The 15,255-nt window shown below is 36.0% G+C and overlaps 1 protein-coding gene across 1 annotated transcript in view; it reads left to right on the plus strand.

Annotated features, from left to right (window-relative positions):
• LOC115209444 (putative mediator of RNA polymerase II transcription subunit 26) overlaps positions 1-15,255 on the plus strand; it is a 581,370-nt gene that overhangs the window by 123,254 nt on the left and 442,861 nt on the right. The window contains exon 2 of the mRNA XM_036500957.1: positions 8,342-8,382. Coding sequence (XP_036356850.1) covers positions 8,342-8,382 — 41 coding nt within the window. The remainder of the gene's footprint in view (positions 1-8,341; positions 8,383-15,255) is intronic.

Consider the following 15,255-nt stretch of genomic DNA (forward strand, 5'->3'; position numbering starts at 1 on the left):
CATGGGTTGGATGGTTTGAAAGCTGTTGGCAAGTCAGAGCGCTGCACCAGGCTTCATTGTCTGATTTGGCCTGTTTTCAATGGCGAGATACCTTTCCTAAAGTCAGACATTCTACAGAGTGTACTGGACACACAACAGGACTTTTTTTTCTTTCACTAAATCTACTTACAAGGCATTGAATGGCCTGGAGCTATAGTAAAAGACATTTACCCAAGGTGTTTTGCAGTGGAACTGAACCCAAGACCTCATGGTTGGGAAGCAAGCTAGTCAGCCACTCAGCCATGCCTGTGCCTATTAAAAAATTGGATCTCACAAGAAAATTCAAAATCACAGGACCAAGACTTGTGAAATTCTACTGTATTGTAGACTGCTCTGTACCAATATAGAACTTCAGATGTAAGCGATACGAATAATAAAGATGAAGATAATTATTGTTATTGTGATGGTAGTGGTGATGGTGGTAATGATTATAAATATTTGGTTTTTAGGATATGGCTGTGATTTGATCAGAAATGACTGACTGTTGATGTACTTTAATAGTGCATCTACTCTAAATTTTGTAATTGGTTTAGTAGCTTATAGCCAAAACAGTGCCTACCAAGCACTCTTGAATTGATATCTTTATTCTAAATGCTTTTATTGATGAATTGGAATAGTATTAATAATTAAATAAATATTGAGTGGCTGGAGGTCAAAGAAGTGAAATTATCAAATATCATTTTTATCATTATTTCATCAAAGCCAAAGTCTTTGTTTTTTTTTCCGTGTGGTGCTATTAGTAATATGTTGCCATAAGGAAATTGGTTTGTTTTATCAACATACCTTTTAATAGTACATAGCTTTACACTGCATTTTTCTTCAGTTTGTCTGGTTTCACTAGATGTGGTTTTGATATGGCTGTCTGCCTTACCATCAATAATGAAAGCTTATCATTTGCATACCTATACTGACTTGTCTTTAGTCGCCTTGTTCTTTAGTTTGCCACTGGACAGCTTATTAATTGTATTATTTTCATTGATGTTACATGCACAGTGAATCCCAATCATCTTGTCTGCATTAAAATTCTATCATGATAACTGCTCTCCTTTTACTGATCATTTTTCATTTACATTTGTAAAACAAATTCTTCACACAACTTCTCCCATACTTTTGATATAAAGAAAAGTTTAGAATGTTTCTATGAGAATTCAAATCCTGTTGAGATCAGCTTAGCTTTTCCATCTTTTCTGGGCTGGTGAGTTGATAAAATAAAAGTTCACTTCCAGGGCAAGTGGTTTAGGAGGATTGTCTGAGTGCCAACAAAATGCTTTGCAGTATTTATTAGTGATTTGCGTTGGACAAAACTCATTGCTAAAATTGCCAAGAAGACTGAGGATGTCTTGGCATCACTAACCAAGTCCTTTGTGAGCCGCTCTCTGGCTGTCTATCTGAGGCTTTATATAGCTATGGTGCGGCCTCACCTGGAATTTGCATTACTGGTCTGGAACCCCTATCTTGCCCAGGATATTAATCATCTGGAAACCATTCAGTGATTTGCAACCAAGAGAATACCCTCCATCAGGCATTTGCCATATTCTGAATGCCTTACTTCCCTGGGCATGGATACATTGAATCTCCAACATCTGGCAGCTGACTTGGCAGACACCCATAAAATTATTAACCATCTTACTAACAATAACTCTGAACACCTTTGCAAACTCCACTTATCTAACACCCTTGGACATGTTTCCAAAGTCAGGAAACAGCACAGCTCCCATGACTTTTGGAAACATTTTTCACGCTAAGAGTTGCTGAAGCATGGAACAAACTGCCGGCATCAGTTGTTAGTTGTCGGAGCGCTGCATCCTTCAAAACTTCCATGCTTCCTGAGAATCGCCAAGACTACACCTGATTTTCTCCCCTCCATACACACGCAAGCATGTATCTGACTCATACACTGTTCACTTTCCAGACATTTGTACATTACTGCATATGCTTTATATGCACTTTTGACAAGTTGTGGTGCACCTGAGCACTCTATACAATAATTTCATTATTGTTATTATATTCTGACTCTTGACATTCTGAGTCAATGTCCCACTGGAATAGTATTAATAATTAAATAAATATTGAGTGGCTAGAGGTCAAAGAAGTGAAATTATCAAATATCATTTTTATAATTATTTCATCAAAGCCAAAGTCTTTGTTTTTTTTTCCTTATATCTCATCCTTTCAAGAGTCATAAAATATAGTATCAGTCCAGCAGAGCAGTGAACAGATTGAATGTTAGAGCATACAACAAGAAACCTTGTGGTTATTGGTCCAGCTCTTGGTATTCTAAGTTCAAATCCTACCGTGGCTTACTTGGATGATAGATTTAATCTGTTGCGCTGTTTAATCCTAATACCTGGTCCTTGGATGACTTTAGTAGTGTCCAGTTCATTCCCAGATTTTGGACCAGATATCCAGTTTGAGAATAACTTCCTTCATTTTTCCTACAAGTACTACTGGAAAATTAAGGCTCATAAGCACTACCATTCTTCCAAACTAAATGATGAAAAAACAATGAATTGGCTGTGAAGTTTCATTGAATTTTTAACAAAAGTCAGTACATGTAGTCATGAATTCCAACCTCACTACATCATTTACTTTGTACCCTCACATTTGGTACATTACTTACTTTGTAACATTGAAAACAGAGTTTGCTAATGTTTTATAGTCAAGTGGGTGGTGGTAGGTAGAGACTTGTTTCAAAATATGTAAAAGATTAAATTTGCCAGGAGCTTTATGTTACTAAATGACTAAATTTTAAAAGAAGACATGCTCCAAAATATCTATATAATAATCTGCTTGTTCGTTTTTCCATTATACTTTAGTTAGCTGGAGTGGTGGAGGTGAAGTAAAAGTGAGAAAGAGAGAGAAGAGAGAAGAAATGTGAGCAGAGAAGAAAGAAGAGAGGAATAAATATAATACACTAAGGCCAAATGCATCATGTGATTAGTTGAAGGGAGAGGTGAAGAGTGAGAGAAAAAGACAGTGAGAGAAAAGTGGGAGAGAGAAGTGTTAATGATGTGCTGTAGGGTGGGGAGGGGAAGGTGAAGAGAAAGAGAGAAATGTTGAAGACATGAAGAAGGGTTAAAAAGTTTGTTGAAGAGATAGAGAAAAACAGAAAAATATAAAGTGTTTAGCAGAGGGAAATTTTAAAATGATATAATACATTATTGTGACTGGAAGTGAAAAACTTAGCAAATATTAATAAAAATGCGAATCATCCTCTGTTTCTTAAATAGCTTTTCTTAATCTTTTTCATTCTGTGAAATTTCCACAGGTCTGAGTAGTGTGTTTAAATTTGCTAGAGGCTCTCTGTTATAAAATAACTAAACCAAAAAAGACGGCATACTCCAAAATATGTAAATGACTAAATTTGATGGAAGCATCCTGTTACTAAACACTACTGTATTTTTTAGCATATAAGTCAAATGTTTCAGACTAAGATTTACAGCCAAAAAAAAAAAAAAACCTAGACTTATACACCAAGACGATTTTTGAGCACTAAAAGTTGCATGTGAAGTGCAGCAAGATTTGGACTGACAGTGACAGTGTTTGACTGTTTATACCATATACTATTTTGGCTTGTATACTGGAAAATATGGCAAATTTAAAAGGAAGACTTGTTCCAAAATATGTAAATGTAAATATGTAAAGTTACAAGAAACATCGTGTTACTATTCAACTAAATTGAAGAGAATGACTTGCTCCAAAATGTGCAAATGGCTAAATTTTCTAGAAGCATTATGTTAATAAATGGCTAAATTAAAAAGAAAGACTTGATCGAAATATGTAAGAGCTTTGTTGTTTAATCAACTGAATTACCCATTTATTAAATTCATTTGTAAGTGGTCACTATTCCTGTTATGAATCAGCTTGAAATAGCATTTGATAAGGCTGGACCTTTTTTTTTGAATTACAGCTATAGTTCACCATTTGACTGTGCCTCCACTCATATTCACCATTCACTGTATTCACCTCTGTCCATCTGCTACTTCCACACTCTAGCAATCCTTATTTCCTTATTGCCCACAAGGGGCTAAACACAGAGGGGACAAACAAGGACAGACAAATGGATTAAGTCAATTATATCGACCCCAGTGTGTAACTGGTACTTAATTTATTGACCCCGAAAGGATGAAAGGCAAAGTCAACCTGGCGGAATTTGAACTCAGAATGTAATGGCAGACGAAATGCTTAGCGGCATTTCGTCTGCTGCTAAGCATTTCGTCCGGCGTGCTAACGTTTCTGCCAGCTCGCCGCCTTTACCCTCTACACTCTAGCAATCCTACCTGCCCACTCACCCTCTGGACCATCCTTCTAATCATTCACCTTCCTGCAACTTGAGGGTGCATCCTAGCACTTCTGCACCTTCTTCTCTTCTCCTCAGGTATAACCATGTATCTCCTACTGCAAGACACCGGTTCCTTTCTCTTTATCATACTTTGGCCTCTCATTACCCAGCATAAAACTACCTCCCTCAATATTACACTCCTCAGTTGCAGAGTCTTGTTTTATGAGTTACCTGGTAACCTTACTTGAGATGTTGCTAGGTAAAATGTGCTCAGTACATTCTGTGGAGTGGTTGGCATTAGGAAGGGTATTTAGCTGCAGAAACTGTGTCATAGCAGATATTGGAAGTTGGTGCTTATTGGATCCTATCAAACTGTCCACCCCATACCAGTGTGGAAAATGGATGTTAAATGCTGACAATCATGATGATAGATCCATCAATCTACACAATTTCACTCACAAGGTCAAAACCTGCCTAAGATGCCAAGATGTAGGATTGAAACTTGGACATCATGCCTGCAAAGTAAACTTCTTAATCACTTGACCATGTTTGTGTCATGCCCATGATTAAATGAAGAAGGAAAAAAAAATGAAATTGAAAAAATACCTGTTGTTGTTTCTGATACTACTATTACTACTTTTTATTGGCTTCATTTCTCTCAAGCTTATGCATGTCCTCGGCTCTCATAGCCCATGTTTCACTGCTATACAGAATAACTGTCTGCACACAGAAATATAGCATCAGTAGTGCCTCTACCTAGCACAAAGCCAAACTGCATCTCGTCTAGACTAGCTTTTTCCCTAATTAGTTGGGCTATGACTCTCTCTGCAACTTTCATCACCTGATCCAACAATTTGATACCTCTATAATTATATATAATGTGTGTGTGTGTGTGTGTATTACTGTTTCCTTGTTTTGATATCACATGATAATTGTAAATGACTGTCACCATCATGAGAGTGACATCCTTTGTTTATAATTCTGCCAGATAAAAAATTTGTCAAGTTAGTTGACATGTTATGTGTACTGCCCACTCAACAGTTCAAATTCCTAGATCCTTCTTCAAAACTATAATGACCTGCTGCCCTCTTATTTCTAGCCAACACAGTTTGTCTAGCTTCCAGAAATTTTGAGTTTGGTGTAAGGATGTATGGCTTAGAACTTTGCTTCTCAACCTCATAGTTTTGGGTTCAGTCTCACCACACTGCACCTTGAGCAAGTGTCTACTTCTATGAACCCGGAGCAACCATTGTTTTGTGAGGTAATTTGATAGAAGGAAACTGAAAGAAGCCTGTTGAGTGTGTGTACGTGTGTTTACAAATTTGCAGTGAGTTATGCAACTGATGGTATCACCATTTGCAACTGAACAGCAAGTTGTGATTGTTAGCTTGGTGATTTAAAATTTCCCTAGAATTGAAATGCTCTTACTTGATAAACAGGTAAAGGTTAGTCACTGGAAGAGCAACCAACTGTAAAAACCTTGCCTTAACTATCTCCTCGTCTTAAAAGATGTTAAATGAATAAATGGATGAGTACATCTCTGTCCTATCCAAGAGTTCTCATTTGTTTAAGGTTGCAAAATACCCTTCTATGAAAAAATCCCCTCAGCATTTTGAAGACATTGGAAGTTTTAAGATAACTGTTACCTCCATTGTGAAAAAAGTGTCTCTGTCTTTTTGCATTATGTAGCTTGTAATTCTCTTTAAGTGAACATTTTTCTGGTTGAAATACATGGAAAAATGGCAACACAGCAGTCAAAAAATCGTAAAAAATAGGGATTTTCATAGAAAAAAAGCACCTTTTGATATAAAGAATTTTTGATGTTAACATGGTCTGATCTGAATTTTTTCTTCAACAGAAGGAAGAGCAAGCCTTCTTCTATCATACTCTCAATTTTGGTCAACTTGCACTGCAGGGTCTCGGAGGAGATAGTGTTAATTGAAGGCTATCAAACCTGCCAAACACAGACAACTTCAGCTTTATATATATAGAGATGTAATGCTGCAGTGCAGTGAGGTGCATGCTGTTGAGTGGAAGATATGTGAAAGCTAGAGTTTACAGATCTAATTGAATGTGTGGCATTAACTTGCATAACTGAGCATGTGACATTAACTGGTGAATCAGGAACAGCGGCTGTGCTGATATGGTCTTATAAGACAAACGGATGATGCTTCTTGGTTGGCAAAGTGTTTGGGTGGAATATTTGAAGGTAGTAAAGGAGGAAGTTGTTGAAATACACTAGAGAAAATAGTAATGAGAAAATTTTGAACCTGAAAGCTAAAATAGTGTGTGACAAAGAAATGTAACGAAAATAATGAGTATTTTGTTGATATCATTTTTACATGGTATTGGTACCAAATTTTTAATGGAAAATATTTATAGTTGGTGGATTGGCAGTTATTTGGAGACTGTACTATCTGCAATCATTTTAAACCCAATACAATAAAAACACTGCATGGAGTGTACTTATCAATGATGATAGATAATGATGTGAGTTAATGGAGGTTACAAGGTTTGGATTAACTGCTAATGGTTGGTCAGGGACCTAAGAAACATTGCTTTTGTTACTTTTGTATTTCTCTTAAAAAAAACAAGAATTATATCAACATTTAGTTATAACAAAAATTTAATTTCTCTGCTTTATTTAAGTAGGCATTAGTGTGTCATACTCAACCAACAGAACCTTTGAAAATCCATTTCATAATGTCCTCTCTTGTGAATTTAAAATTTTCCCAAAGTATATCAATAAGCAATCAATAAATACGATAATTTTGTGTGTGTGTGTATATGTGTGTGTGTGTGTGTGTGTGTTTTAATTTAGTTTGAAATTACTTTTTTGCTCTCTATCCTTTACCGTTATAGTCAACTGTAGGTGCATGTGTGTTTCTTTTATATTCCAATGTTGGTAGAAGCTTGTCTTCAGGCTGGGTTTCCGTGTCATTTATTATTTGTGCAATGTCTTATTTATTATTTATTCAGTCCATGTCACATTATTTTCATGTTTTGATGCTTTCTTCTAAATAATATCACTTTTTTTTTCATTTACTTTGTCAAGAAAGAAAATTAATCATGCCATCTTTGTTTATTTATAAATTCTCTATTTATTTTAAATAACCCAGTGATTTTCAGATAAATATTAAAAACAAAACAAAAAAACAAGAAAAAATTCATTATAGAAGAATATGAGTTTAAGAGCAAAATTATCCTCCTCCTCCTCCTCCTTCTTCTTCTTCTTCTTTCCTCCTCCTCCTACTGCTCCTTCTTCTTTCCTCCTCCTCCTGTTGCTGCTGCTCCTCCTTCTCCTCCTCCTCCTCCTCTTCTTCTTCTTCTAATTATTATTATTATTATTATTATTATTATTCCCTCCCATCAACTGTGACAACAACTATATTGAATTCTTTTGATTGTTTTCATTGTGTCTTAATCTTTCATAACCTCTGATACTGTTTCCTTTATTTATTTTCCTTTAATTTCAGCTGTCAATCCTTTTGCTGCTAATAATCTGTCTTTCTTATCCTTCACTGACAGCAACTTGTGCAAAAGATGGCTAGATTTCTCGATATAATTTCTATTTTCATTAATAAAACTTTCCAATCGAGATTACTTGAATCAACAGCAAATTTCATTTTTGCATTTTCAAACAGAGAGCATACGCACGCAGACACACACAAAACAATAAAAAAAAGCAACTGCAACAACAACAAAATAAAAGCAAGAATGTGTATCTTGTAACAAAAAGCCCACTGAAATAAGCGTTTTTGAATGATAATGTTTCTTTCCATGATCATTATCCACTGCTGCATCACTGCCATTGTCATTATCATCATCCTGATCATAATCATTCCTTTTATTATCAACATCATAATCATCATCATCATCCTCAGTATCATATCATTGTTTGATGCTGCTATCATTCTTGTTATGCTACCATTCTGATATGTTTTTCCCAACTTGTCTACATTAATATTTTTCTCCTTTTTTTAAAAAAATTTTTCTTTCTTTTCCTTTTCTCCTTTTCAGGAAGCTTTTTATTGGTCGTTTAAGCTGGGAGACTCGTTCAGGTATTTAAACTTTATATTTTTATGTCAGTTTATTGTTGGCTTTTGTAAATAGCTACAATGTTAAAAAAAAAAAAAAAAAGTGATTTAAAAAGAAAATAAGAAGAAAGAAATGGTTTTTTGAAATGGATTTTTTTTCTTTTTTTTTTTTCAAAAAATTTTTATGCTGCCCTGAATCAAATACCACAATTTTTTTTACCCCCTTCTTTTGATTAAACAACTTCCGAGAGAATTGAAAAACTCACATAGCCAAGCAATCAATAAATATTAAGTAAAAAAAAATAAAAGAGCCAAGAAAATGAGAAAAACAAGAAACAAAAAAAAAACCCCAAAAGATACACAAATTGGGTATTTTATATAAAGAATTTTTAAAGCTGCAAGAAATCCATTTCTATTTAAATTCCTGCAGAAACTATATCAGATACAATGATGTCATTAATCAAAGCAACAGAGTGGCAGAAATTCTTGTAGAACACAAAGGCAAGCATGATGGACTTTAACTTGTTGATGCTGTATGGTGGAGTTGTAACTGGCAATATACAAAATGTCATGTAGTAGTAGAAGTAGTATCTACCTGTCTGTCTGGCTGTCTCACAGGCATGGCTGTGTGGTAAGGAGTTTGCTTCCCAGCTACATGGTTCTGTGTTTGGTCCTCTGTGTAGAACCTTGGACAAGTGTCTACCATTACAGTCCTGGATGGCAAAAGGCTTGTGAATGGATTTGGCTGAAGGAAACTGAAAGAAGCCCAGGATACAGTGAATAAATTGTTGTCTAAGTTATGCAAAAATGAAAATAACACAGACATCTCATTTTAACAGATATATTTACAAAAATTACATTAAAATATTTTGAAATACTAACGAGTAAATTTATTCAATAAAATCGCCATTGGCTTCAACTATGGCCTCCAGCTGACTTCGGAATCTCCTGCAACTCTTCTGGATGGTATCTTTGTTTAAGTTGGTGAATGCTGCCATAATCCTTGCCTTCACTTCATCTTTGGTGTTACAAGGACTTTTGTTGGTCTCTCACTCAACTGTGCCCCACACATAATAATCAAAGAGGTTGCAGTCTGGAGAGTTAGGTGTCTAGATGTTAGGGGGTGATGTGGTGACAAAAATTGTCTGACAACCATGACTGGGTTCTCCTGCTTGTATGGCATGGTGCAGATTCCTATTGCCAGACATAGGATCTTCTAGCAGCCACCTCTTGACCCAGGGCAGCACTACCTCCTCCAGGAACTAGACATAGGACTCTGTGTTGAGTATGAGGCCATGTGGGAAGATGAATGGGGGCAAAATGTTGCCACACTCCGAACACCATAAAGTTGACTGGAAGTTTGATTTTTATCTCTCTCAGTAAATGTTTTGGGAACACAGCAAACCAACAGTTATTCTGTGTGATAATCATCTGGTAGAAATTTTACTTGTCTGAGAAAACCCAAAGCATATTTGGTTGGAAGGAATGCTTGAATTTGTTCAAAAATTCCATGGCACAGCCTTTCCTCTTGTCCTTGATGGCTTGGGATAAAAATTGGCCCTTTCTCATCTTGTACGAGGAATACTGACTGTCTTCATGTCTTACCTGCCTGATAAGAAACTCATACACTCCCATGTCCCTGCGATGGACCTGATTGACTTGGGGGGATTGTTGTCAATCATGGTCTGGTTCTCATCAACAAATTTAGGAGTTCTTTTCTTATCAGAACAACCAGAGTGAGTTTTCTGAGCTGCTGTACCGTTATAATTACCATTGTACTCATCCAACTCATTCCGAATCCTCTGAAATGTTCATATTGGAGCTTCTGGTGCAAATGCCAAGCTGTAGAGCATGTTGTTTTGAAATTTCTGGGAGAGTGAATTGTGTCATGGTGCTGTTTTTCTCACAGATGGTGCCCAACTGACCCTACTATACTGTATAGTTAACAAAATCAAAAACAAACAATGTGCATGTGTGAAATTAAAAATATAAAATGGCAACAATTTACCCATCATACCCTCTGTGTGTGTGTGTGTGTGTGTGTATGTATGTATATATATATATATATATGTAAAGGTGCAGGTATGGCTGTGTGGTAAGAAGCTTGCTTCCCAATCACATGGTTCCGGGTTCAGTCCCACTGCAGTGCACCTTGGACAAGTGTCTTTTACTATAGCTTCAGGCCAACCAAAGCCTTGTGAATGGATTTGGTAGATGGAAACTGAAAGAAGCCTGTTGTGTATATATATATATATATATATATATATATATACCAATTAAGGACTGAACACGAAAAGTGGACAGTCAACATGCTAGATATAGACGTCAAATCGCCATTCACCACAAAAGATTATGTTCTCAGATCAAACTCAGCACAAAACCATAGCAATAAACAAGTGAAAAATATACGAAATAAAATAATTACCCATGTACTAATTAGTTTCGGCTGTTATTTTCCGCAAGGAAAACTGCAGCCATCATCAGCATGGTCCGTTATAAATGCAATTTGCTGGACTAGATGCAAACACGATACCGAAATATCGCGTGCATGGAGTTCAGCCTATTACATTTGAATATATCTATCAAATGCCTTTACTTTGGCGCGTTGAGGCCCGAGAAAACTAGCCTGCAGCTAATAATTAGCAGCAGTCAATTTATCGGTTAGAGAACATATTTATTTATATAAAATTAATTAAGGGTAGAAATTGATATTTATCAATTAAGACCAGTGGTCTAGCATATTAAAAAAGAATCCGAAGATTAAAATATTTATATATACCAATTAAGGACTGAACACGAAAAGTGGACAGTCAACATGCTAGATATAGACGTCAAATCGCCATTCACCACAAAAGATTATGTTCTCAGCTCAAACTCAGCACAAAACCATAGCAATAAACAAGTGAAAAATATACGAAATAAAATAATTACCCATGTACTAATTAGTTTCGGCTGTTCGCCAAAGTAAAGGCATTTGATAGATATATTCAAATGTAATAGGCTGAACTCCATGCACGCGATATTTCGGTATCGTGTTTGCATCTAGTCCAGCAAATTGCATTTATAACGGACCATGCTGATGATGGCTGCAGTTTTCCTTGCGGAAAATAACAGCCGAAACTAATTAGTACATGGGTAATTATTTTATTTCGTATATTTTTCACTTGTTTATTGCTATGGTTTTGTGCTGAGTTTGATCTGAGAACATAATCTTTTGTGGTGAATGGCGATTTGACGTCTATATCTAGCATGTTGACTGTCCACTTTTCGTGTTCAGTCCTTAATTGGTATATATAAATATTTTAATCTTCGGATTCTTTTTTAATATGCTAGACCACTGGTCTTAATTGATAAATATCAATTTCTACCCTTAATTAATTTTATATATATATATATATATACAATAGTTGGAATTTACAAAAAACAAAAGATGAAGATAGGTGTGTAAACAAAAACAGGTGTATTAGTTTAACATTTGGGAAGGTGAGAAAGTCTTGTATGTTTTGAGCCTATGCTCTTCAACAGAAAGGAACATGAGAAAATAAACAGAAATGTGTGTGTGTGTGTGGTTCAAATGTACAGAAAACAATAGACAAAGATAGGTGAGAGAACGACAAATAAGTGTATTAGTTTGACATGTATGTGTGTGTGTGAGTTTGTTCTTGTGTTTGTCTCCTACCACTGCTTGGTAACTGGTGTTGGTTTACTTACATCCCTATAACCTATCTGTTCAGGAAAAGACTCCGATAGAATAAGTATCAGGCTTTAATATAAAGATACGTGCTGGGGTTGATTCTTTCAACTAAAACCTTCCAATGACTAAAACAGGAAAAAGATAAGAAGCCTGCTTCCCAACCACATAGTTCTGGATTCAATCCCACTGCATGACATCTTAGGCAAGGGTCTTCTATAGCTTTGGGCTAACCAATGGCTTGTGAGTGGATCTGGTAGATGGAATATGGAAGAAGCCTGTTGTACATATATATATATATATGTATATATATCTATCTGTGTGTTTGTGTCTGTGTTTGTCCCCCACCCCTGCTTGACAATCAGTGTTGGTGTGTTTATGTTCTTGTAACTTAGCAGTTTGGCTAAAGAGATTGATAGACTAAGTACCAGGCTTAAAAACAGAAAAAAAATCAGTACCTGAGTTGATTTGTTCGACTAAAATTCTTTAATGGTGGTGCCCCAATGTGGCCACAGCTCGTGCGCTGAAACTAGATGAAATTAAAAAAAAAGCCAGTGCTCTTGTTTGGTCACAGTCTACTGACTGAAACAATAAAAGATGAAAGACATATCCAGCCATCCTTTTGTATTGAGTTCAAATCCTGCTAAAGATGACTTTGATTTTCATCTCCAGACTGATGTTAAAATAAACACCATTATTTATTATATCAAGTTGCATCCTTTCTTCATAAACTGTTTGGTTTTGTGCCAATGCTAGAAGACCTTGTTAAGTAGTAACAAAGATATATTTGCTGAATAGTTTGAATGATAGATGAATGATTCTAGGTTATGGGTCCAAACGTTGTAACTAAATTTGAATGTTGTCCCTGGACAAGGTATTTATTTATTCCCCACCTCTTTAATGGTCTATTTAGTTTAGCCAGTAAGTATCACCCTATGGTTGAGTTTTGAAATTAGATAGGTCATTCATCTATAAGAATCTTTCCTTCAGTAATTCACGAAACTAATGATATCAAAATAGGTGTGAACTGTTATTACAAGAAAAGTATTGAGTCGGAACTGAGAAATGAATTGTTAGTTTTGCATTTATTAACTGTGATACAGATGTTAAAGGGTTTTTTTTACTTAAACCTTAGCTCAATTTTTTTTATCCTTCTTCATTTTTATTTTGTTAGTTTCTTATCTATTCTCACTTGAATGAAGATCAAAATGATTTATGAGGGATTAAAGACAAAACTATAGGTCACTGAACTACTTTTCTTCTCTTGTTTTGTGTTTTTCCCAAATCTTCGCTCCTTATTTTACTTTATTTTATTTTTCATGATGGAAGGACTTCTACTTTATTATACATTTGATTCTCTCTTTCTTTCTTCCTCTCTTCATGTATCATATCTACGGCTGTCAAAGATCATGGACCTCTGTGTGCCAAAGTCCGAAGATTTATAATTTTTCTAGGGAAAGATACAGTAGTACTGGTTTGTTTAGAATTTACTCTTCTAGTCACCCGCTCTTCTGAGTTTATTGCTTGAAATACAGTGCCTTTTTAACCCTTAGTTGGTGGAACTGGTTCACATAATATCAGGGCATCTTCAAACGCCAGTGGGCTTGTATGGTACATGTCTAAGGGAAAGGTCAGCCCCACTTCTGAGTTCTGAATACCTTAGCCACAGCACCGACCATCTGCTATTTCCTCTATAACCAAAGCTCTAAAGGGGTACTGCTACCCTGGTCAAAAGTTGACCTGGGAGTATTGCTGGCTTAGAGATAACTCCTTACTCCTCAATACTCCTGGAGTGAAGCTCCATCTAAGGAGGTTCACCACAGAATGCAGTTTAATGTTTCACCCAGGACAAAAGTGTTGCATTTCATCCTTTCAGGGTTAATGAAATATGTACCAGTTGTGCACTAGGGTCAATGTAATTGATGCACCTCCTCCACCAACATTTCAGGCCTTGTGCCTGTAGTAGAAAGGATAATAATAATAATAATAATAATAATAATAATAATATTGATAATACTTAGCCTCCACTCCCTGCAAAAATTTTCTAGATTGTGTGCCTATAGTAAAAAGAAAGATTATTATTATTGAGTGAGAGAAGAATGCATGCCGTCAAAGTGACACTGGGGTACAAATATACGAAGCCCAATGTACCCATCGTGACTATCCATCTGATAAGAGTACACAAAGCATATGCATCACAACCATATGTGTGTGACATGGTAACCTTGTATCAAGATAAACAGTGCATGAACTGGCAAGTGAGACCCAGTTAGAATTTTCTTCAGATTAAGTTGCCCATCCTGTTCAAAAGGTCCATGAATGAAGGTTCTTTAAGGATGATGAACGAAATACCCATGCTTCTGGAGGTGAATTATTCAAACCCCAAAGAATTCCTCTCAATACATGGCTTTGATGCTCCTCCATATTCCTGCTCATGATCAGAGATGCACATATGCTCAGCTACCAAGGGACATGCTCAACTGGTTAAGGTCAAGCAACTGACAAGCAAGTCTGGTATTGACCAGAATATTTGCTGTAGCCCATCTTTTATACCAATCGGTTAAGGTCAGAAGCCATGAGAGCCAGTGCCTGGAACTGCATCATCATCATCATTATCATCATCATCATCATCATCATCATTATTATTATTATCATTATCATTAAGATGGTAAGCTGGCAGAATTGTTAGCATGCTGGATGAAATGCTTAGCAGTATTTTGTATGCCACTATGTTCTGAGTTCAGTTTCTGCTGATGTTGACTTTGCCTTTCATCTTTTAGGGGTTGATAAATTCCCCGCTTCCCAGAAAATCCTTTGCATCGTGCCTATAGCAGAAAGGATTATTATTATTATTATTATTATTATTAAAAGGGCAAGCTGGCAGAATCATTAGCACACTGGATGAAATGCTTAGCGGTATTTTGCCTGTCGCTATGTTCTGAGTTCAAATTCTGCCAAGGTCAACTTTTTCTTTCATCCTTTTGGGGGTCAATAAAATAAGTACCAGTTGTGTACTGGGGTCAATCTAATCGACTGGTCCCCACCTAAAAAAAAAAAAAAATTCGAGCCTTGTGCCTATAGTAGAAAAGAATAAAATAATTACCAGTGAAACACTGGGGTGTTGTGATCGACTTGTCTCCTCACCCACATTTCAGTAGTCTAATTTTTATCATGTGCTTTCACTGCACTTCTGAGGGCAGCTCTGT

This window comes from Octopus sinensis, linkage group LG3 (genome assembly GCF_006345805.1).
Source record: "Octopus sinensis linkage group LG3, ASM634580v1, whole genome shotgun sequence".
Lineage (NCBI taxonomy): Eukaryota > Metazoa > Mollusca > Cephalopoda > Octopoda > Octopodidae > Octopus > Octopus sinensis.